Below are 25,650 nucleotides of genomic sequence, written 5' to 3'. Positions count from 1 at the left end.
TCAAGAGGAGAGAGACCCTGGTGATGGAGGCCGAAGAAAGACTTAAACTGAGCAAGGAAAAAGAGAAGGAAGAGCAGGAGAAGGAGACCTCAAAGGAGATGCTTAGAAAGACAGAGAAGGTCGGAGCAGAGTTGCAAATGATAAAGAAGGAGTGGATGAAAATCAAAAGAGACGGGCAGAAGGTGGAGCAAGAAATGCTTGGGATGTGGAAGGAGAAGGAGACATTTCTCAAGGCCAAGAAACAGATGGAAAAAGAAATGGAGGCAGTCAAGAGGAGAGAGGCCCTGGTGATGGAGGCCGAAGAAAGACTTAAACTGAGCCAGGAAAAGGAGAAGCTAGAGCAGGAAAAGGAGACCTCAATGGAGATGCTTAGAAAGACAGAGAAGGTCGGAGCAGAGTTGCAAATAATAAAGAAGGAGTGGATGAAAATCAAAAGAGACGGGCAGGATGTGGAGCGAGAAATGCTCAAGATGTGGAAGGAGAAGGAGACATTTAAAAAGGATAAGAAACAGATGGAAAAAGAGATAGAGGCCATCAAGAGGAGAGAGGCCCTGGTGATGGTGGCTGAAGAAAGAGCGAAACAGAGTCTGGAAAAAGAGAAGCTAGAACAGGAGAGGGAGACATTGAAGAAGGTGAGCATGGTGACGATTAGAGAGATGGTAGAGAACCTATAGACTAAGTAGATGAAGGTGATTGTTGCTAGTTTTACTATAGCATTTAGTCCATGACCTTCAACTCTCAGTTGAATTTGTCCAATTCTTGTCTCACCTTGCACTCCCCTCTGATGTTACTTTTTTAATTTCAGATGAACGATGGCTCCCCAACCCTCATGTTCTCGTTGAGAGCGACTCCTCTGATGGCTCAGCTGGTACACAATCAGGCAAACCAGGGGACGAGCCTTTCTGTCAAAAGCCTTGTTGATGTGGCCCTGGCTGAGAGCGTGTGGGGGTGCAGAGATAAGACAGGGGACTGCACATGCCGACACCGTTAGCCTGGAAACCTCAACACAATTGGCCGCTATTTAGTGCTATGTGTGCTTCCCTTTCCCTTCACTCAAATGTTGTGGATGACATGTACATAAAGCTATACACTGGTGCAGGTGTGATGTTATGAGAGCTTTAGCATTTAGCATTTCCTGTTTCCAGGCGTTCTATTCACTTCTAATAGGACAAATGAAGGTACACTTGCCTCATAAGGCTCATTCTTGTTTCATTTGTCCTATTAGCTCCTACTGACCTCACTTTACACAGACACAGAGGAGGAGAGACTCAGACTCATTAGAAGTTTATTACTGGATCAGTTTACAAAACAAAACAAAACTGCATGGAGCGTACAGTACAGCAGAGCTTGGAGTACCAGACATGAACACACACCTCACATGCACACACACATCGGAGCTGTCACAGTGGTATACCTTGGATCACACACAGACACACACACACACACACACACACACACACACACACACACACTCACTCTCTCTCAGGGCTGCATGCGGATAGCTCCATCCAGTTTGATGACCTCTCCATTGATCATGGGGTTCTCAGCCAGTGATGTCACCAGGTGGGCAAACTCTGCAGGGTCTCCCAGGCGCGAGGGGAAGAGCACTTGGCGGGCCAGGAATGAACGCACCTTCTCAGGTTAACCCGCCAGGAGAGGAGTGGAGAACAGACCTAAGGAGAGGGAGAGAGAGGTTGTCTGATATGGAGAGGAAGGGGGGGGGGGGAGGAGTGTGTGAAAGAGTGCGTATGTATGTGTGTGTGTTTACTGACTGGGTGCGATGGTGACCACACGGATGTCCATGGGTGCCAGGTCTCGGGCGATGGGTAGAGTCATCCCAACAATACCCCCCTTAGAGGCTGAATACGCAGCCTGACCCACCTACATAGAGAGAGAGTGAGAGTGAAGGAAGGGGCTGTTGAGACAGTGTTTGTGTGTGTGTGTGTGTGTGTGTGTGTGTGTGTGTGTGTGTGTGTGTGTGTGTGTGTGTGTGTGTGTGTGTGTGTGTGTGTGTGTGTGTGTGTGTGTGTGTGCGTACGTGCATGGTGCAATGGAGGTCTTGGCGATCTGTTGGTTTTTGTGTGTGATTGGCTGACGGTACTGCAGCATGTTGACCTCTTCCTCACTGCAGGGTCTACTTCAGTTGGAGCAGTCAGAGAGCACAGCCTGGGCCCCTGCAACCAAACATACACCCTGAAATATGGTTTGGACAAAGGATCCCAATGTCAAGATAATATTGCTGTAGGGAGGCTCGTCTATGACACAATACCATGTGGAAATGTCAATGATTTTCTAAAGATGAGTGGATAGTGGATAGTGGATAGTGGATAGTGGATAGTGCCTGGTGAGGTCGCAGACTTCAGGCAGATTGTTGACCTAATACGAAACATTAGTATTTTATTTGGACATTATATGATACTTTTGAAGCCCTGAAATAGTGGGAGTATGTTTACAAATGTTTTTTTAAAAACCCATTGAATTAAAGTTGAGAATCTCTACTTTGACCCCATAATAATTGTTTGATTTCAAATCCAAGTGTAGAGCTAAAAGAACAGAAAATGCTTCCTCTTTCCAATACTTATGAAGAGCACTGTATTCATGTTAATCAGTTGCTTCATTACTGTAATATGTGATGTGTTTTGAACTAGTATTTTGAAATACTGTTTTTAGGAGCCAATGATATAAAACAAGTGCATACATGTAAAGAACATAACACATTTTTAGAGGAGTTCAAATATGTAAAATTCAGTATTACTCGAAAGAAAATATTTGCCCAAAAATATTTGCCCCATAGTCCTTCTTGAATCAATGGGTCTGCAAACTATTAAAACCCGATAGGGATCAAACAGGCAGCAACTATTAGCAGGATGTTAAGATAAAGGCCGACAATAACATCACTGAGTTTTGCCCTCTGCGCAGGGATCCCCTTTCAATCATTCACTAGCCATGGCTTCAACTTCACCTCTCACATACTCTTTCGCCTGTGTTTCATGATCTGAAACACAGGTGTCATGACGGGATAAAATAATCACTTCAGCAGACGTGTCCGGGGTTACTCAGAAGAAGCGATTGAACCTGTAAAGATGGGTTACCTTCCGTACTTCTCCACCGAGACATGGACTCTCCTTGCCTTACTCATCTCTCTGATCGGAGTGTAAGAAGTTTTAATAAAAAATATTATTTGTTAGTTAGTTAGTTGTGATAATACATACAAATGATAGTATTGATAATTACAGTTATCTAACAGTTTCAATGATACCTATGACTTGATCGTTTTGCTTTTGTTTCAAGTCAGATTGTTGATTTATATTTATTCTGACCAGGTATGGATACTGGCCATATGGAATATTCAAAAAACTAGGCATTCCTAGTCCTAAACCCATCCCTTTCCTCGGGACGATAATGGGATATAAGAAGGTTTGTAGAGATTAAGCCCATAAACAACAACATTGTAGACTCATCCATGATGTGTGTTGTTGTGGTGAAAGCCATGGGAGCTGAATATGAATTGTTTTACCCAGAAAAATGGGCAATAAAGCTTTTGAACGAAAACGAAAAGAGAGGAGTGAGAGCCGGTCTGTAGTGGAAAAGGGCCATCATAGACTAAGCCACAGTTCAGGTTTATGACAAGCATTTATGAACTGGCTATTTTTTATTTTTATTTTTTTGTTCCCAGGGTGGTTTCACCAATTTTGACACAGAGAGCTTCCAGAAATATGGGAAACTGTGGGGCTGAGTCTGCTAAACTGATCCTGGTTATTGTTAACTATGATGGATATATGTATCTCTCAGTGTCTACAGTATACACTCTTAAACCAGGCGGACACCGTGCGATTTTCACAAACACAGACGATCCAACCGACGAAATGGTCTCATACACCAAGACAAATGATCTGTCTTGATGCAAGTACACTGCCCAAGCAACAATTTCATGCTTCCACATTAATAATTTGAATCTGTTATTGAGCGATTTAAGTTTTAAGCTTTTAAGTATTCTGTAGTATGGTCCCAAACACAACTTGTGCGTTGCCAATGTTTGACAACATCCTGGATTCTCATTGGTTGAGGCTCCTATATTGCCTCTGAGCACGTCTCAAACTGCATGAATAAAGAGGAGCCACGACATGTCAGAATTCAAATCGGAAGTGATTGTGTCTTCCCTCCATGTCATTGAAAGGGCAAAAATGTAATTAAAAAAATAAAGAAAAAAAGGGTTCTAAAAGGATTCTTTGGTTGAATAACTCTTATGGGTTCCATTTGCAGTGCCCTGCGTAAGTAATGGTCCAAGCATTTTTTCTTCTTTTGCATTATGCAAATGTCCAAATTAAGCACTCATGTTCAGTATTTGGTCCCCAATCCTTTGTATGCAAAAGTGCAAAAGTCTGTGACCCATTGACCCAACCAGACGCTGGGTATCTTCTCTGGTAATGCTCTGCCAGACCTATATTGCAGCGATTGTTGTTTGTTTTTTTAGGATGTTTTGCCCTCCTCTTCAGCAAATTAAATGCATGTTCTATAGGATTCTATAGGATTCTCTTTTTGGCCCTGAATAATTTCCTAGTTGCTATGGCAGTATGTTTTGGGTCATTGTCCTGCTGTATGGTGAAATGCCGTCCAATGAGTTTGGAGCAATTAACTTGTACTTGGACTGACAAGATGTTTCTGAACACTTCTGAATTCATCCTCATCAAAGGAGACAAGTGAGCCAGTTACAGTGGAAGCCATACATGCCCAAGCCATAACACCCCCTCCCCCATATTTCACAGATGATGTGGGATGCTGTGGATATTGGGCAGTTCCTTTTTTTCTCCACACTTTACACTTGCCATCACTCTGGTACATGTTTTTCCAGAACTCTGCAGGCTCTTTTAGGTACTTTTTAGCAAACCGTAACCTGGCCAGCCTGTTTTTGTGGCCAAGTAGTGGTTTGCACCTTGCAGTGTAGCCTCTGTAGTTCCGCTGGTGAAGTCTTCTGCGGATGGTAGTCTCTGACTCATTGACGCCTACCTCCTGGAGAGTGTTCCTAATCTATGGGGCAGTTTTTTTTATTTTTATTTTTTTATTATGGTGAGCATTCTTTGGTTATCCACGAGAAGTCTTCCTTGCCATTTGCGATTTCTTAGCTCACCAGTGCTTTCTTTCCTTTTAATGAAGTTCCAAACTGTTGATTTTGGTAGGTTTAAGGTTTTGGCTATGTTTCATTTTTTTCTGATATTTCAGCATCATAATGGCTTCCCTGACTTTCAATAACATCTCTTTGGTCCTCATGTTGACAAGACACCAATAGCAGACTGCACAAATTATGTGATGGAACACACCTGACGAACACACCTGTCAAGCCAATTGTCCCATCACTTTAGTGTAGCCTGAAATAGGGGGATTATGCATAAAAATGTTGTAATTTCTGAATGATAAACCAATATATACACAAATAACATCAAATAAAAGATGAGAATCTCTACGTTCTCATTTCAACTCCAAAAAGAAGAAAAAATGCTTCACTGTCCCATTACTTTCGCACGGTACTGTATAACCTTCTGTGGAAAAGGGTTCTACATGGAACCCAAAAGGTTTCTTCAAAGGGAGAGTGGAAGAAGAACCCTTTTTGGTTCTAGGTAGCACTTTTTTTCTAAGAGTGCAGGATCTGTGATGGGTCTGTCTGTCTCTATCTACGGTATATTCGCTTGAATGCCACAGCCTATTTGAGTATTGTTGCTGACCATGTGCATCCCTTCATGGCCACAATTGACCCATCTTCTAATGGCTACTTCCAGCATGATAATGCACCATGTCACAAAGCAAAAGTTGTCTTAAACTGGTTTCATGAACATGACAATGAGTTCAGTGTTCTTCAGTGGCCTTCCCAGGATCTGAATCCAATAGAACACCTTTGGGATGTGATAGAACGGGAGATTCACATCTTGAAAGTGAACCTGAAAAATCTGCAGGAATTGAGTGATGCAATCATGTCATCATGGACCAGAATCTCAAAGGAATGTTTCCAACATCTTGTGGAATCAATGCAACGAAGAATTGAGGCTATCTTTGTTTTTGCTGGTGTGTAGGATCTATGATGGCCGTCAGCCCATCCTGTGTATCATGGACACAGCCATGATCAAAACCATCCTCATCAAGGAATGCAACTCCCTTTTCACTAACAGGAGGGTAATACGCTGAATTGAAGTTGTTGTATGGGGAAAAAAACATAAGGACTCCTTAAATAGATAATATCATTGTTATTATAGCATTATTAATAGTAGGTTAATCTTCCAGTATATAATTATTATTATTTTTCTAGAATATCTATCTCAAAGGGCCTCTGTATGACGCCGTGTTTATCGCTGAGGATGATGCATGGAGACGGATCCGCAGTGTCCTGTCTCCCTCCTTCACCAGTGGGCGGATCAAAGAGGTACAGTCCCATCTCTCCTCTCCTTCTTTCATTCATTCCTTTATACAACACAAATAAATGAATGACTAACAACTCTGATGCGCGCGCGCGTGTGTGTGTGTGTGTGTGTGTGTGTGTGTGTGTGTGTGTGTGTGTGTGTGTGTGTGTGTGTGTGAGAGTGTGTGTGTGATTTGTGCTATGTGTATAGTGTGTATTCATTGTTGTTTGTTGTTGTGTGAAGCAGCAACTTTAATGAATTAATCCAAGACAAATTTTCATCCGGGACAATAAAGTATATTTGATCTTATCTTCGATAAGTTCAGTGGTCAGATGACAGAGTATAGAATAATAGTTCATCTTTGGAGTCACTTATTCTTTGACATAATGTATCCTGTATGGATGTATATTCTCAGGCTATATAAACATTAAAATAATTCCTGTTTCAAACATGATATTAATATATGTTTTGCACATATTAATCCACGTATCAATCATGATATTTTTCCATGTATCCTTCCCAACTCAGATGCTCAGGATCATGAAGCAGCACTCTGGTAACTTGGTCAGCAATCTGAAGAAGACGGCTGATAACGATGAGCCCATTGAACTAAAGGAGTGAGTATTTATCTCCGAGACGATAAGGTGAATTTGTAATTTCAGTGAACTCCCCGTTTTATTTTGTAGTTGTGGTTCTGGTAGTCAGAGATTGTGTGGTTGTGTTCCAGGTTCTTTGGACCATACAGTATGGATGTGGTCGTCAGTACTTCATTCAGTGTCGACATCGACTCCCTCCACAACCCCTCCGACCCCTTTGTGACCAACATCAAGAAAATGCTCAAGTTTGACATCTTCAGCCCACTGTTCCTCACAGTCGGTACAACTGCCCCCATATAACTTTCAGTCATTTTGTGCTTAATAAATGAAGCTATTGATTTCATTGATTAGACTGACATGAACCACACTGCCAATGGTTTGCGCTCTACTCATTTGACAAACACATGGGCCCTGTCCAGAACCAACCTCTAGTTCCTAAATGCTGGACACTTGGAGATCTGAGTGGATTGGATACAGAAGTGTCTAGGGATAGAGCCTAGGAGTTGTTTCTGGACAGGGCTGTGCATTGAATAGGATTGGAGTCACGTATCATGGTATTTCCTGTTCCTGTTTGTAACCGTGGCATTTCCTGTCCGTCCAGCATTCTTCCCCTTCATGGGTCCTGTTATGGCAAACAAGGAGGTATCCCTATTCCCTGCCTCGGTCACAGATTTCTTCTACGCTGTCTTTCAGAAGATCAAGTCCAATCGCGTTGCTAGCACCAGGAAGGTATGTAAATATATCTGATCAAATATACGATCTTCAGCCAGTATTGTGTAATACAATTGTAGAGATTTGGTAGCATCTGGTAGTTCTCATGTGATTTTGATCTGACGTAAGCCTGCTTCCAGAGTCGGGTAGATTTCCTGCAGCTGATGATAGACTCGCAGAAAGACAGCAACTCAAAGGGAGAGGAGCAGAGTAAAGGTGCCTGCCTTAAACACACACACACACACACACACACACACACACACACACACACACACACACACATCCACACACACACACACACACACACACACACACACACACACACACACACACACACACACACACTGTATACTAGCATCTAACACACACACATACAGTACCTGCCTCAAACACCTATACCTACAAACACACCTACCACCCCATTTCTCCCATCATCATAGGATTGAGTGACCATGAGATCTTGTCCCAGGCAATGATGTTCATCTTTGCTGGCTATGAGACCACCAGTAGCTCTCTGTCCTTCCTGGCCTACAATCTGGCAACCAACCCTCACATCATGACCAAGCTGCAGGAGGAGATAGACACTGTGTTTCCCAACAAGGTAACCCCTCTGCAGACTCCTATATAGTACTATTCATGTGGAACAGGTGATAGTGACAGTGACAGTGTGATAGTGACATGATAGTGACAGTGTTTTAGAGGGTACTGATGAGTGTGTAACCCCTGTGCACTGCAGACTCCTACAGATGGTTAGATAGGTGACAGTATTTTGCAGTGTGCTAATGTGTCTGTAGCATCCCTGTGCAGACTTCTGCCCAGTATTATTCATTTGAAACAGGAAGTAGATAGGTGTTGTTGGAATCTTCAGAATAGTTAAAAGGCCAGTACCTGAGGACCTGAGGGATCTACAGGGTATATACCTTAAAAGCATGTCTGACATGCAGTGGTGTGCATGACCATAGAGTGATTTCTAAACTAATACAATTATCTTAAAATAAATTATAAAACTAACAGGTAATCAGTGCAGAGACTTGTGTGATATGTGCTCTCCATCTGACTCGTGCTGCTGCATTTTGTATCATTTGCCAAGAGCTTTCTTTGGTCGACCAGACAGGAGAGTGTTACAGTAATCAAGGTTGCTAGTAATACAAGCATGCATTCGTCTCTCAGTGTCAGCCTGGGAGAGGAAAGGTTGCACCTTTACAGCTGTGTTCTGTAAAGGTCCATGTAATATTCAAGCGTTCTAAAAGCTTCCTAACGGTTGTAATGACTATCTTTAATCGGTAGCGATCAGGGAACAAGATCCCTTATAATAAATCCCTTATGAATAAATATTTCATTTACGAACGCTGTTTTGGTTCGGAAAACACGCTTTTTAAAATGCAGTGTCCTACCTGACATTCGGTTTGCATATAAACATGTTGTGAGTGCCAGGGGTGTTCTAGGGGAGTAGACTGACCTTTCTCTGGTGGCTGCCTCTCCCAATCGTGTGCGCATGTAGAAACACAACAGCTAATGTCCAACACTGCAAGTTCATTTCGGGGGGATATATTATTATTAGGGAGGATGTTGTTGTTTGGACAACTTCAGACAGAATTTCTCCACGATGGCAGATTTCCGGCAAACTTACTTACTCTTCTTTAAGTGATACAAATATGTTTTAGTCACATTCTTGATATGGGTTTCAAAATTAAGATCTGAGTCAATGGTAACACCTTGTTTTTTTGCCTGGTGCTTAGTGTTACTGTAAGTAGTGTCTTTAAGTGTGCAGACAGTTTGACCAGGACAAGGACAAAGAGCATTTTGGCATCAGCATTAATTAATTAATTCTAAGGTCATTAAGAACCTAGTTAATAACTTAACAACATAGTGCTATCTCAGTGCTATGATCGGCACAAAAGCCAGATTGGAACATGTCAAAGGTACAGTTGGGAAGAAGGAGATTATTTAACAGTTTGAACACCTTTTCTTCAAGAATTATTATTTTTTTGCTTAAAAAGGGAAGGTTGGAGATTGGCCTAAAATCACAAAGGACTGAAGAGTCTAAGTTACTTTTCTTCAGGAGGGGTTTCACCATGGTAGTTTTAGGTGCAGATGAACAGACCCCCACTTTGCTGAGCATTTCTGTATGACCACTGCAAAAGAGTTCATAGTGCTTCCATGTGGTGGAAGGTGGGGTAACAAGTCATCAAACACATCTTCAGGTCTTGCCTGAGTGATCCTCCTCACCTAATATTGGTTCTCTTATCTCAGAAGTATGTTGCAAATTCCTCACATTTGTAGGTGGAGAGCAGATCACCAGGTGTCTTGTGGGCGGGATTTATAAGGCTGTCAATCGTTGAAAAGAGCACTGTTTGAGTTGTTATGATTCATTATCAATTTTGAGAAATGATCCCGTCTGTCTCGGCGTTTTTTTATTGCCTTATTAAAAGCAGAAAGATGCTCTCGAAGAATATCAAGGTGGACCTGCAGTTTTTGTCCGCTCAGACTTTCTGCAAATTCTTTTAAATTTGGCCACAGCCTTTTTTAGTTTGACTGGTGCTACAGAGTCGATAGTTGCCCTTAGTTTGGTGTTGAAGCTGGTTGCTAAATCATTATCACAGGAGGAAGCTGTTGATGGTGTACTATTCATATTCATATTCATCATGAAATTCTCATCTGCTCAGCGACATGGCTAGATAAATAATAGAGTGAAAATATATTTTTCCCCACTTCTAATAGACTGACATGCATTCATGTTTAGCCAGGTTTCAGATAAAAACATTACAGTGCAACTTTCGCTCTGAGATAAGATCAATAAAGGTTTTGCCAGATAGGGACCTAATATTCAAAAGCACCATGGTAATGTTCTCTGGGCTGTTCGGTGCTGCCCGGCCACAGTTAATGGAATGGATACCAAGTTATTCACATTTGAACCACCTGACAGTTTTCTTGTAGTCTGTCGACTGTGATAGGAAATAATAGACTATAGCACATTCAGTATTCCAAGCAGTCAATCCACTAAAAGCAGCCCAGTTTAGTGGCATTTTGACTTCTGATTGATCCTTGTGTACATCTATCATTTACATTGTTCAGTGGAATCTAAATGTATTTTCTTCTAACTATCAAGATAACATTATTTAGCGATTTTTTTGTTTATTCATGTATAACAAAAAAGCAAGACACTATTACACACGTACATTGAAAGTAATGGCGTTCTGTATGCGGGTGTCATGAAATTAGGCTATGCAGATTAGAATAAGTATAGTACTGTGTTCATTTCCCCCCCAAAAAACACAAAAAACTAACAGCTCTTCAGATTTGCGACGAAAAAGAGTTAGTTCTGGGCTACGGCTACGTGAACGACCAATCACTAGTGCTCATGTGAGTGTAATATCCCTGTGCAGGCTCCTATCCAGTACGAGGCTCTGATGCAGATGGACTATCTAGACAGCGTGATCAACGAGTCTCTCAGGTTGTACCCCATCGACTTGAAAGAGTCGCCAAGAAATCTGTTGAGATCAGCGGCATCACCATCCCCAAGGGTATGGTCGTCATGATACCCATCTGGACCTTGCACCGTGACCCCGATGTGTAGGAAGACCCAGAGGAGTTCAAACCAGAGAGGTAATGGGCCACATCTTAACCACAACCACAATATCAATCACAACAGCAACGATAAGAGCAGTGTTCCACAAACAACCATAAAACAAACCTAAATGCGACGACCAAACACAAACAGGTTTCTTCAACCATGTATAACCATCATATTACTGTGATTTAATTGATATGTTCTTTAACCCCTACACCGTGTGTAGGTTCAGTAAGGAGAACAAGGAGAGCATCGACCCATACACCTACATGCCGTTCGGGTTGGGCCCACGGAACTGTATCGGGATGCGATTCACTCTGGTATTGATGAAACTGGCGATGGTGGAGATTCTACAGAGGTTCAACTTCACCGTCTGCAAAGAGACAGAGGTGAGACAAAATAATGATACAATGATTGTAAATATAATTTTGTACCTATGACTTTGTTGCGTTTCTATATGTAGCAGAGGTGATTTTGGAATCACACTCGCGTGATGAGGTAGCCCTGCCTGAGACATGTAAACTGAAGTGTCGCCCTCAGACCTTGAGGATGTCCTCTTGGCTTAATAGTAGCGTTTGTGTCTTCCACATGGGAGACCCGGGTTTGAACCCCCATACTACAATTCTGTACTTGCGTACTGCATGAGTATGTACTCCCCATTTAATTTCCCAGATTGCATTTTTCAGTACTAGGCGCCAATCATCCTCAGTATAGGCTACCTACTAAATGATGGAAGTGTGAGATTTAAAAAAAAGCTATTTGTATTTCTGCAAAACTCCCTCGAGACTTCATAGGGCCATTTTAATGTATGTCGACCCAAGAGAGGTTGTCCAGGAGTTTGAGTTTATTTGAATTTATAGTGCAATGCTACCCGAACGTAACAGTGACACTGTGTTAGGTAACATTCATAGTGTAACGCTGACATCTGTTTTACTCGTTCCTTCATACTTTAACTGTGTGTCAACTCTCACCAGATCCCCATTGAGATGGACCTGTTCCGCTGCCAGGAGTCCAACGACAACCAGCTCAAAGCAGACAGCCAGTGATGAGGATCTGCCCTGCTGCAGGTCTCTCAGTTATTATGTTACACATAGATCTAGGATCAGCCCCAACACTGGCTACTTTCAAAAATGGGAAAAAATAAAAAAAAAGGGCTTCGCTTTTGCCTTAAATTGAAACTAAATTGGCGCTAATAATTGCACTGTGACCCTAAAATGCACTGTGACTTTTATTCTTTTTTTTATGTCTTTTATGCGTTTTTATTCAAATTTTTCTTTCATGCTCTTTCCTTTTTATCTATTTTACGTAAAGCACTTTGAATTGCCTCTGTGTATGAAAAGTGCTATATAAATAAACTTGCCTTGCCTTGCCTCGCCTCTGGGCTCTGCTGCTACTGTATGCTGCTCTCTTTGTATCTGTCTATTAGTGGAGGTCCAGGACTCGTTGTACAGAGACAGTTGTACAATAAATAGGTGTTAGATTAGATTCAACTTTATTGTCATTGTGCAGAGTACAAGTACAGAGACAACGAAATGCAGTTAGCGTCTAACCAGAAGTGCAAAAAAGCAGAAAAGTGCAATGTGAACAATATATACAGGTAGAGCAGTATAAGCAATATATGAGCAGTATAAGTAGTGCAGTATAAGCAGTATATGAGCAGTATAAGCAGTATATGAGCAGTATAAGTAGTGCAGTATAAGCAATATATGTATTAACAGTAACATTATAAGCAGAATAAATATAGAATGCAGTATGAACAGTATAAGCAGTATATGAGCTGTATAAGTAGTGCAGTTACCAATGTATTGGGTCTATCTATGGGTATCGTAGTGCAGCAGTAGTCAAAATGTACCTGCATTTTATCGGTTGAAGTGCCATCTCATCTGTCATAAGATTTGACTTGTAAAACTGAAAAGTAGGATACAACTAATAGCCTAAATGTATAAACACAGACCACAACCAAAAAACAACATGGGAAAATCGTTTACGCATCCTCTGCAGCAGGAACAGTGCAGAGAAAAAGTATGTACAGTAAACCCCATAACTGAATACACTTCATACGCTTCAGCGCGACACAGAACGCCTATACTGCAACAAAGTAAAAAGATGAGACAGACACGTGTCTTCAATAACTTGCATGTTTAATCAAAATACAAGCATTCGGCACATCGTTAACTTGTAGGAAAGTTTAATCAGGTTTTATCAATTGTATTATTTTAAATGTGAAATAAATAGCATCAGTGCAGAGGCTATAACACACTACAAAAGTCACATTAAATCACGGAAAGTAGGCTAGGCTAATTAACGGAACTATATGAATATACAGCCGGAGCCCAGTCCAGGGTTCTGAAAGCGACAAGTAACAAGTGTGCCCATCAACTGTCTAGATATTAGGCCTATACGTAACATTTAGTCCTCCACTTTATATCACAGCCAGTATAACGTTTAAAATGACTACAAAACAAAAGCAATATAGTCTACAGTGAACGGCGCATTGTCCATTTGTCATACATGTCCAAACAGACCTGCTCACTTGAATAGGAAAGTAGCGCGGCGGTTCGTTGCTTCAGCAAACCTCTCGATGACTTTACTGTTGAAATCCATCTGTCCCTGGATCAATGCATTTTCAATGGAAATCATGTCAAGGCCGTTCAGTCGCTGGTGTCTGTTCTGTTCTGACAGATGTATAATGTCTTTGAATCCAGCCGATGCCCAAATAGTCTCCACCAAAAATCATACATGGGAAACAGAACAGCGCATGTTTCGAGGTGGTAGCGGTTAGCCATCTCTTTTTGTCAAACCATTCCTGTTGGCCCTAAACGTTTTATCTCCAACTTCTCTTCCAAAGGCAATGTACTAAACCGCATGGTCAACAAATAATCTACACGATTCAATGTGAAAACTTTAGCTAGCTAGCATTAGCGATAGACGTACAGTAGATGAACTGAATTGCTTTGTGATTATTTCCTGTCATGTCAGACCACGTTAACGACATTAGCGTTTAATAGTTTTTCGCCACCTGTTGCTAGGCAGAATTCATACCCAATATAATTTGCGTGAGGTTTTCCCTGCTTACGCCAATCACGCTCACGTTGTTCCCCTCGCAACGATGGGGCAAGAGTGCTCCGCTGCCCCACAGCAGAAAGACGGGACAGAGAGCGCAGTCCGCACACACTAGTAATTACTAGTAATTAGTAATTACTCCAAAAACAGCACTATACGAATTATGAGTCAAGTTTATTATATTTATACACACCAATTTCACCATTTAATCTATTGTGTATTAAATATAAAAGACTTATTATTATTACTAATAAAAAATAGGACTAATAATTGTTTCGTATTTGTAATGTACTTTATGAGACTTTATGTTTGTAATGTACTTTATAAAGAAAAAAACCCTGTATATCCCCAAATTTGATTCTATGCAATATGTTTTTTCAAATGTTGTATTTGTCTTGTAGGCTACTTTTGTGTAAGCCGTATATTGTGGGTAAAATGCACTATAAATTCAAATGAACTTAAACTTAAATGTGTATTGCAGTGGAATCCTAACTCGAGATCCGCGTGTAAATCGAATCAATTTCCCATTGACATGAATGCAAGATTTACGCGCGCGGATTTGGAGTTAGGATTCCACCCAAAATGCGTTGCTATTGGTATCATTATGACGTTGATATGTACACAGAATTGAGAATGTTCTGCAATAATACACAAAGTTCTTGAACTTTTAGTTTAGTGGCATAACGAGCTAAGACGCAACCTGAACCTGTGCAATCAGTATTACCAGAGTGAGATATAAAGAGATTATAACCGGAAGATTCGGCGCTTAACACAGCCTACTGACTGAGGTAGGCTAATGTAGGCCAGAGATGTAGTATAGTTGACATATAGTATAGATTTATAACACTTGTATTTGTAAATACTTGAGACGGCATAGGCCGACTACCTTTACAGCATTTGGACAAGGGACGCGTAAAAATGTCACTGAGAGATATCTGTCACTAGGAGATGATATTCCCATTAAGTCGAATTCAGCGTTGGATATTTCTATATGCCTAAAAACTCACATCTTTAGAAAGGCCTTCCTTTAGGTCCTGTCCTCTTGTTGTTGTTAGTGTTTTCTTTGTGTTTTTGTTTGTGTGTCTTTTGCACTCAACTGCACAGGATTTGAAATTGTCGGCTACAAATGAAAAACACATTCCAAATAAAATATATTTTTTATTATTATTATGAGAGACCTAAATGCATGAATTGTATTAGGGCTATTTTAATTTTGCCGAGGTCTTCTGCTTATTAGCCTATATGCTCCTACCTGTACCAGGCCGATTCCAGTTAATAAAATGTGCCCATTATATGGCCACTGATATTTGACCTGTTGGCCACAATTGTAGGCTATATTTCAAGGCGTGTCAACAAACATAGCCAGCCAACCCATACTGGAAGCTTTTGCTGACTCTAACATAGGCCTCTGACAGGACCAAGTCACTTCGAACCATTGCATCGAACGCTGATAAGAGTTGTTAGGCAGTGAATTACCATGATAGTCATTCCAAACCCATTATGACGCCAGCCGAACGCACATTATAGATAATAACATTTCTTTGCTGCCAATCGGTGTACTGGTATTTGTTGACTGATTCAGTAGGGCAAACTCAAAGATTGTTATCCCTTTCTCATTTGGGGAATCTTTCTGACATTCCTGTTGCATTATAGTATGGGTGTGTGGAGATTATTTCAATCATTTTTGTTTGTGTTCTATCTACTGTAGGTGCATAAAAACAATGGAGGTGAAAATATATATGAGTATTGAGGATTAAGACAGAGAAGGCAGAGTTTGAGAAAAAGATAGAGGAATATGAGAAACAAAAGAGAAGGGACCAAAAAGTTAGGCAGAGGGAGGAGGAGATCCTGGCCAGAAAGGCAGAAAGACTGCAGGAGGACAGGAATGAGTTCAATAGGGAGAGGGAGGAGATGGACAGTGGGATCAAGATCCTCATGATGGAGATTGAGAAAGAGAAGGAGTCCTCAAAGGAGATACTTAGAAAGGCTGAGAAGGCAGAGGCAGAGTTAAATATGATGAGGAAGGAGAGCGTGAAAATCCAAAGAGACGGACAGAAGGTGGAGCAAGAAATGCTCAGGATGTGGAAGGAGAAGGAGACATTTCTCAAGGCCAAGAAACAGATGGAGAAAGAGATGGAGAAAAATATGGTGGCAGTCAAGAGGAGAGAGGCCCTGGTGATGGAGGCCGAAGAAAGACTTAAACTGAGCAAGGAAAAAGAGAAGGAAGAGCAGGAGAAGGAGACCTCAAAGGAGATGCTTAGAAAGACAGAGAAGGTCGGAGGAGAGTTGCAAATGATAAAGAAGTAGTGGATGAAAATCACAAGAGACGGGCAGAAGGTGGAGCAAGAAATGCTTGGGATGTGGAAGGAGAAGGAGACATTTCTCAAGGCCAAGAAACAGATGGAAAAAGAAATGGAGGCAGTCAAGAGGAGAGAGGCCCTGGTGATGGTGGCTGAAGAAAGAGCGAAACAGAGTCTGGAAAAAGAGAAGCTAGAACAGGAGAGGGAGACATTGAAGAAGGTGAGCATGGTGACGATTAGAGAGATGGTAGAGAACCTATAGACTAAGTAGATGAAGGTGATTGTTGCTAGTTTTACTATAGCATTTAGTCCATGACCTTCAACTCTCAGTTGAATTTGTCCAATTCTTGTCTCACCTTGCACTCCCCTCTGATGTTACTTTTTTAATTTCAGATGAACGATGGCTCCAGATATGCAGATATGCCCCAACCCTCATGTTCTCTGATGGCTCAGCTGGTACACAATCAGGCAAACCAGGGGACGAGCCTTTCTGTCAAAAGCCTTGTTGATGTGGCCCTGGCTGAGAGCGTGTGGGGGTGCAGAGATAAGACAGGGGACTGCACATGCCGACACCGTTAGCCTGGAACCCTCAACACAATTGGCCGCTATTTAGGGATACATAGCAAATCAATTTATATAGTTGTCTTAAGTTCAATAAATTAAGTTGAACATTAAATTAAATTGACTTCCTTTCTCTACCACTGTGACTGCTTGTGGCATTTATTATTATAGAAAGTCTTACTTGTGATGACCGTGATGTATGTAGCTGAAGATGAATGTAGCTATTTATTTTAAGTCGCTCTGGATAAGAGCTTCTGCTAAATTACTCAAACGTAGGCCTAAAGTACATCCGTAAAATAATGTATCCATTTCCTTTTAACCATCTCTAAACCCTAGATGGCAGTATTTACTCTTACACCAGAAACGTGACCAGTTGCACGTGTGGATGCAGAATAAATAGCCCTCCCAGTCTGTTTCTGCAAGGATCTTCTAATTTATGGATTCTCTACATATGTTGAGAGTCTTGTCAAGTCTGAATATGTTAGAGTTGGGGTTTGTCCTCTACCTCCAAATATAAACGAGGACAATCACTTTGTTTTTCATACAGGTACCACTATTGTATGTATTTCTATTATCAAGGTTTCTATTACTTTACCATACTATGAAACTAATTGAATATGTTTTTAAGCGTCCAAAAAGCATTGATACCATTTCCAAGCACTCCAAGAATCATTTTGCGTTGCTGCTACAGCAGCCGCGCAATGTCAACACTTTACACACGCACTGGTGTAGCATGTAACATTAAAATCCATCAACTTCATATCAAACCATTGATGATTGGTGAACTTGTTGGATCAGTTAAGGCCTGTGCCAGAAATCAGTACACACACCAATCACACAATGGGACTATAACAGACACATACAGTGCATTCTGAAAGTATTCAGACCCCTTCACTTTTTCCGCATTATGTTATGTTACAGCCTTATTTTAAAATAGATTAAATTATTAATCTAATCATTAATCTACACACAATACGCAATAATGACAAAGGTGCTTCAACAAAGAACTGAGTAAAGGGTCTGAATACTTATGTAAAGGTGATATTTCAGTTTTTTATTTTGAATAAATTAGCAACAATTTCTAAAAACCTGTTTTCACTTTGTCATCATGGGGTATTGTGTGTCGATTGATGAGGAAAAAAAAATGTTGAATCCATTTTAGAATAAGGCTGTAACATCACAAAATGTGGAAAAAGTTAAAGGGTCTGAATACTTTCCGAGAGCACTGTATTTACATCTTGATTCACAGAATCACGCCTTGTACACACTTGCAAGTGATAGCAACGCCCATCACCTGTCCCAATAAAGAGATGCTCCAAGCGCACCATTTCATCCTTTCCACTCTTCACTCTCTGACTGTCTGAAGTGTACTGTAGTTGTGTTGTTGTAGCTGGCTACACCTCAGCCTATGATTCTCACGGGGCGTTAGATTGTCTCTGATAGAATCCTACGGTTCAGCTCGACATTCAACGACGATTTTCACCTTCTGAGCACCTGTTAACTCTCTGAGCTAGCAGGCTAACCTGTGAGCTCTCAATTCTTTGTTATTGTTGAACCCTAGCTCAACAATAATTCCTCAGGTTATTATTATAACTTGCTAGGTCATATGTGTAGGCTACAGCTAGCACTTGGGACGGTCGGCTAACTAAGTTACTTGTTGTTTCCGGACAGCTGAGAACCTTGGCTAGCTTTGACAAGCTAATATTGAGAAATATTAGCACCCTGTTTGCAGGAGGGTTGGCCAGCTTGTGTTTGTAGCCCTGGGACTACTGAGCACTTTCTAGTTTGACATAATTCCTAGTTAGTTACCTCGTATAATGATCTAGAATATGCCAGTTCTCTCTAGTGTGAGACCAGTGCCATATCTAACTATGCGGGTACCAGTTCCCTGTGGTAGCACGTGGGTGTAGTAATGCTGAGGTGTGCTGATATTGTACCTGCTTGTTGCTTCGTGCGCTGTATCTAAACTAGTCAACTACACTATCTACAACTACACTGTCTATCACAACTAAGTCAACTAATAAACATGGGCTACGCATATCTTAAACATGCCTGTGTCTGTGTGTTTGTGTGTGTGTGTGTGTGTGTGTGTGTGTGTGTGTGTTTGCATACATGTGTTTTTTCGGGGATGCATAGAAAGTCTTCCAGCTGTTCCAATGAGAACATCCATCCATAGACCTATGCATTTAATTCTGGTTTGTTTATAACTAAGAGGAAGACACGGTTATCATCAAAAACCACTAGTTATCATCAAAAATGATGGTCACAGTTTGCTAAAAAAAAGTACCTAAAAAGCCTGCAGAGGTCTCGTAAAAATGAAAGTTTGGAGAAAAAAGGATCTGCCCAAGATTTACAGCATACCACCTCATCTGTGAAACATGGTGCAGGGGGTGTTAGGTTTGGGCATGTATAGTTGCCATTAGAACTTGTTAACTTGTCTTAATTGATGATTGTACCTGCTGACGGCAGCAGCAGAATGTATTCTGAAGTGCACAGAAACATCTTGTCTGCTTGAGTGCAAGCAAATGCGTCCAAATGCATTGGATGGTGCCACACCATACAATAAAACAATGCCATAGCCAAAACACTGCCATAGCAACTAGTGGAAAGATCTTGATTGGCCAAGTCAATCTTCAGATTAAAATTCAATTGAACATGCATTACATTTCCCTAATGATAAGAATTTAGGCAAAAAGACCTCAAAACAAACAACAACTGAAGATGGCTGCAGTACAGGCCTAGCAGAGCATCACCAAAGAAGATGCCCAGCGTCTGGTAGGGTTAGTGGGTTGCAGACTTCAGGCAGTTATTGTCCACTAAATACTAGTGGATTGTCCACTAAATACTAAACATGACTGCTTCATATGGACATTTGATAAGTCTGTCCCATTACTTTTGGGTACACTGAAATAGGGGGACTATGCATAAAAAGTGGGGTAATTTTTGAATGGTGAAACCAATGTGTACACATATACCGTCAAATAAAAGCTGAGAATCTCTACTTGTAATAATTGTTTAATTTCAAATCTAAACGTTTGGAGTATAGAGCCGAAAGAACAAAAAATGTTTTGTTGTCCCATTACTTACACAGGCAGGGGTTTGGGAAAGTGAACAACATTTGATGGTGAATACATACTGTATGTCAAACCCCAGCCTGACCACTCCGTTCTTCCACCTCGGCTGGCCGCCTCTAAGAGGATGGAGTGGTTGCGCTAGTTGGTCACGGCTTTTCACTGTCTTGGCACCCCGGTGGTGGAACGAGCTTCCCAGTGCGGTCAGGACTGCAGAGTCACTACCTATCTTCCGCCGTAGATAGAAGACCCATCTCTTCAGGCTACATCTTGACTGTCCCTCCTAAAGACCTCTTCACCTTCCACTACCCACCTGTACAGTACCTCTAATGTAAAGCATTTTTAAAAAGCATTGTGACTACCAATGGCCCATCTGCTAAATGTCAAAAATTTAAATGTAAATGTGGTGAAAATGGGTGAAGTGTCTAGCCCCAAATTTACAAAAAATGGTTAGGGCATAAACCCAATATTTTCATGTTTTATTCATTTTTCCAGAGAACAGATTGGTGTTGAATTGTGGGATATATGAAGGATTGCCCCTTTTAAAAGGCTACCCATTTTTAATTGGCAATTAGGGCACTTGAAATTAGCCAAATAAGCCACCTTTTTGGAGTGGTAGGGTCTCTCTCTGATAACCCCCCCCCCCCCCCCCCCCCCCCCCTAAAAAGTACCACATAGGTTCTTGACATCAAAGATGAGCATGGAAATTAACAGGCCATGTAGCAATTAAGCTTATTTTATTTTCTCGTGCATGAGGTTATTCGCAGGTTACCCAAATGTTAACCTCGTCCTCAGGCTATCGCTCACAGCGCATATAAGTCTGGAATAACGACGACTCAAACCTGGCCGTAGGGTGATTACTGATTAAAGTATTTGTTATTATTTGATTTCAGCTAATCACACGGCTGCAAGGTGTAGCTTCTTATCAGAAATGTGTGGAATGTGCTGTGGAAGATGATTGATCCGAGGTAAAGCCAATGGCTATGCCCCGTCCCTGTTTTTGACGCTCTTGCTCTTGGCTTAATGAAAGCCAATGAAGTTTAACGCATTGGTCCAACAGACCTTTCGGGCATTTGGGCGGAAGTGTCTGGGAACGAGACTACTTAAATCTTAACATAATATTAACATAATCTTCAGCAGTACATGCTAAGCACAGTGTATCTATGAGAAGATATTCAGCAGTTTGCTCGTACAAAAGTCCTACAATTCCGAAGCGAGTATAAACCAAGGCAATAATTAATATTAAATACATTTAAATACATTCATAAAGTTCTTCATAACCAACATCAGGGAGATGTGACCAGAGAGGTGGTTGAGTGGATCCTGGCTATAAGGGCACACTCTTGCCAACACACATTCTGGTGTGACATGTGCGATGTCTTATTGATCTATGTTGCTTTGGCTGTCTCCATGTGTGGATCATTGTAATCAGGGGTGGGGCTGGCCTTTTAAACACCTGTGCTTTGTTTCATTCAGGGAAAACAAAGAGATTTTTAACATTTCTTTTAAAGAGACAACACACATTTTCTGCCATGCCTCTGTCAATTGATTTGGCTTTAATCAATGGTTTCTTCTTGATGTTGTGTACATGTTTTCATGCCTATGTCACCTTTCAGAGGAAATCAAGGAACCTATCCAGATCTGATGTCGTATTAGATGAGTCAAACCCTGTCAGAACATAATTTGCTTTTGCTAGATTCTTTTCTTTTCTTTTGTCTAGTATTGGTATACATGGTCGAAATGATGCACTCATGTTTAGTATTTGGTCGACAATACTTTGTATGCAATAACCGTCTGGGACCCATTGACCCCACCAGGTGCTGGGTATCTTCTCTGGTGATATTCTGCCAGGCCAGCCATCTTTTTGCCAGGTCTTTTTGCCCAAAATCTTACCATCAGAAAATGAAATGCATGTTCAATAGGATTTAAATCCAAACATTGACATGGCCAGTCAAGAACTTTCCACTTTTTCGCCCTGAAAATCTCCCTAGCTCCAATGGCAGTATGTTTTGGGTCATTGTCTTACTGTATGATGAAGCGCCATCCAATGAATTTGGAAGCATTGCTTTTACTCGACCAGACAAGATATTTCTGTACACTTCAGAATACATTCTGCTGCTACTGTCAGCAGTAACATCATCAATTATGATAAGTTAGCAAGTTCTAGTGGCAGCTATACATGCCCAAACCATAGCATCCCCTCCACCATGTTTCACAGATGAGATGGTATGCTGTAAACCTTGGGCAGATCCTTTTTTCTCCAAACTTTCCTCTTGCAATCACTCTGATAATATTCATCTTATCTGTCCACAAGACTTTTTTCCACACCTCTGCAGGCTTTTTAGGTACTTCTTAGCAAACTGTAACCCGACTATCCTTTTTAAGAATAACTAGTGGTTTGCATCTTGCAGTGAAGCCTCAGCCATTTGCGATTGCTGAGCTCATCAGTGCTTGATTTTGGCAAGTCTAAGGTTTTGACTATGTTTCAGATTTTTCAGCTTTCACCATTTGTCAATTCCTTTGCTATTGTAATGTATCTAACACCTTGTCCTTTGTTGGGAATGATATTTAAGGAGAGGGACAGCGAGATATTCTTTGAGTTTTGGGTTAGGCCCATCACGGGCATCATTCTCCCGCGTTGTCCTTGACGCACGTTAACGTATGGTTAAAACTTACAGACGTATGTTGTTTTAAATTGTGTTAAATTGGTTATTTTGTTGATACTCTATTCTCATTCTTCCTATGGGCATTAATGTGATGTTGTGCGCTCGATAAAGGTTCTGTTAATCAGGGCTGGCTCTAGCCATTTTGGTGCCCAAGCATTTTTCCTTCTTTTGCATTATCAAATGTCTAAATTAAGCACTCATGTTTAGTATTTGGTCCCCAATCCTTTGTATGCAAAAGTGCAAAAGTCTGTGACCCATTGACCCAACCAGACGCTGGGTATCTTCTCTGGTAATGCTATGTTGCAGCGACTGTTGTTGTTTTTTTAGGATGTTTTGCCCTAAGTCTCCTCTTGAGCAAATGAAATGCATGTTCTATAGGATTTAAATCTGGAGACTGACTTGGCCAGTCAACAACTTTCCACTTTTTGGCCCTGAAAAATTCCCTAGTTCCTATGGCAGTATGTTTTGGGTCATTGTCCTGCTGTATGATGAAATGCTGTCCAATGAGTTTGGAGCCATTTACTTGTACTTGGACTGACAAGATGTAAATAAATGATTCTCAATTATGGTGAGCATTCTTTGGTTATCCACTGGAAGTCTTCCTTGGCCTACTAGGTAATTTGCGATTTCTGAGCTCACCAGTGCTTTCTTTCCTTTTAATGAAGTTAAATGAAGTTCCAAACTGTTGATTTTGGTAGGTTTAAGGTTTTGGCTATGTTTATTTTTTTTCTGATATTTCAGCATCATAATGGCTTCCCTGACTTTCAATAACATCTCTTTGGTCCTCATGTTGACAAGACACCAATAGCAGACTGCACAAATTATGTGACGGAACACACCTGACGAACACACTTGTCAAGCCAATTGTCCTATCACTTTTGTGTAGCCTGAAATAGGGGGATTATGCATAAAAGTGTTGGAATTTCTGAATGATAAACCAATATGTACATTATATAAAAAATTAAAATCTCTACGTTTTTATTTCAAATCCAAACAGAAGAAAAAATGCTTCACTGTCCCATTACTTACGCACGGTACTGTATAACCTTCTGTGGAAAGGGTTTTACATGGAACCCAAAAGGTTTCTTCAAAGGGACAGTGGAAGAAGAACCCTTTTTGGTTCTAAGAGTGCAGGATCTGTGATGGGTCTGTCTGTCTCTATCTACGGTATATTTGCTTGAATGCCACAGCCTATTTAAGTATTGTTGCTGACCATGTGCATCCCTTCATGGCCACAATTTACCCACCTTCTAATGGCTACTTCCAGCATGATAATGCACCATGTCACAAAGCAAAAGTCGTCTTAAACTGGTTTCATGAACATGACAATGAGTTCAGTGTTCTTCAGTGGCCTTCCTTGTCACCGGATCTGAATCCAATAGAACATCTTTGGGATGTGGCACAACGGGAGATTCACATCTTGAAAGTGCACCTGAAAAATGTGCAGGAATTGCGTGATGCAATCATGTCATCATTGACCAGAATCTCAAAGGAATCAATGTCACGAAGAATTGAGGCTGTTTTGAGAGCAAAGGGAGGCTCTACCTAGTATTAGTATAGTGTTCCTAATAAAGTGTTGGGTGAGTGTATATCTAACTATCTTTGTTTTTGCTGGTCTGTAGGATCTATGATGGCCGTCAGCCCGTCCTGTGTATCATGGACACAGCCATGATCAAAACCATCCTCATCAAGGAATGCTACTCCCTTTTCACTAACAGGAGGGTAATACGCTAAATTGAAGTTGTTGTATGGGGAAAAAAACATAAGGGCTCATTAAATAGATAATATCATTGTTATTATAGCATTATTAATATTCGGTTAATTTTGCAGTATATAATCATTGTTATTTTTCTAGAATTTCTATCTCAACGGGCCTCTGTATGACGCCGTGTTTATCGCTGAGGATGATGCATGGAGACGGATCCGCAGTGTCCTGTCTCCCTCCTTCACCAGTGGGCGGATCAAAGAGGTACAGTCCCATCTCTCCTCTCCTTCTTTTATTCATTCCAACAACACAAATAAATGAATGACTAACAACTCTGACGTGTGTGTGTGTGTTTATGTGATTTGTACTATGTGTATAGTGTGTATTCATTGTTGTTTGTTGTTGTGTGAAGCAGCAACTTTAATTGTCTAAGACAAATTTCCATCCGGGACAACAAAGTATATTTAATCTTATCTTAGATAAGTTCAGTGGTCAGATGACAGAGTTTAGAATAATAGTTCATCTTTGGAGTCACTTATTCCTTGACTATATACATAATGTATCCTGTATGAATGTATATTCTCAGGCTATATAAACATTAAAATAATTCCTGTTTCAAACATGATATTAACCCATGTTTTGCACATATTAATCCATGTATCAATCATCATATTTTTCCATGTATCCTTCCCAACTCAGATGTTCGGGATCATGAAGCAGCACTCTGGTAATTTGGTCAGCAATCTGAAGAAGACGGCCGATAACGAAGAGCCCATTGAACTAAAAGAGTGAGTATTTCTCTCCGAGAAGATAAGGTGAATTTGTAATTTCAGTGAACTCCCCCTTTAATTTTGTGGTTGTGGTTCTGGTGGTCAAAGATTTTGTGGTTGTGTTCCAGGTTCTTTGGACCATACAGTATGGATGTGGTCGTCAGCACTTCATTCAGTGTCGACATCGACTCCCTCCACAACCCCTCTGACCCCTTTGTGACCAACATCAAGAAAATGCTCAAGTTTG

General features: G+C 40.9%; 1 protein-coding gene and 1 pseudogene across 2 annotated transcripts in view; both read left to right on the top strand.

The window, feature by feature from the left end:
* The first annotated feature begins 3,083 nt into the window (after nucleotides 1-3,083).
* Nucleotides 3,084-25,650, top strand: part of LOC310824151 (cytochrome P450 3A27-like) — a 145,013-nt pseudogene continuing 122,446 nt past the window's right edge. Inside the window, exons 1-2 of the transcript in view lie at nucleotides 3,084-3,154; nucleotides 3,324-3,417. The product of the transcript in view is annotated as a cytochrome P450 3A27-like (transcript). The remainder of the gene's footprint in view (nucleotides 3,155-3,323; nucleotides 3,418-25,650) is intronic.
* The window catches only part of LOC310823680 (cytochrome P450 3A27-like), a gene marked incomplete at both ends in the record, with an annotated part of 96,880 nt that continues 77,281 nt past the window's right edge, over nucleotides 6,052-25,650 (top strand). Inside the window, 4 exons of the mRNA XM_083696544.1 lie at nucleotides 6,052-6,165; nucleotides 6,299-6,412; nucleotides 6,918-7,006; nucleotides 7,117-7,265. Coding sequence (XP_083552670.1) covers nucleotides 6,052-6,165; nucleotides 6,299-6,412; nucleotides 6,918-7,006; nucleotides 7,117-7,265 — 466 coding nt within the window. The remainder of the gene's footprint in view (nucleotides 6,166-6,298; nucleotides 6,413-6,917; nucleotides 7,007-7,116; nucleotides 7,266-25,650) is intronic.

This window comes from Argentina silus (genome assembly GCF_951799395.1).
Source record: "Argentina silus genome assembly, chromosome: Y".
NCBI lineage: Eukaryota > Metazoa > Chordata > Actinopteri > Argentiniformes > Argentinidae > Argentina > Argentina silus.
This window is presented reverse-complemented; position numbering and strand designations above follow the sequence as displayed.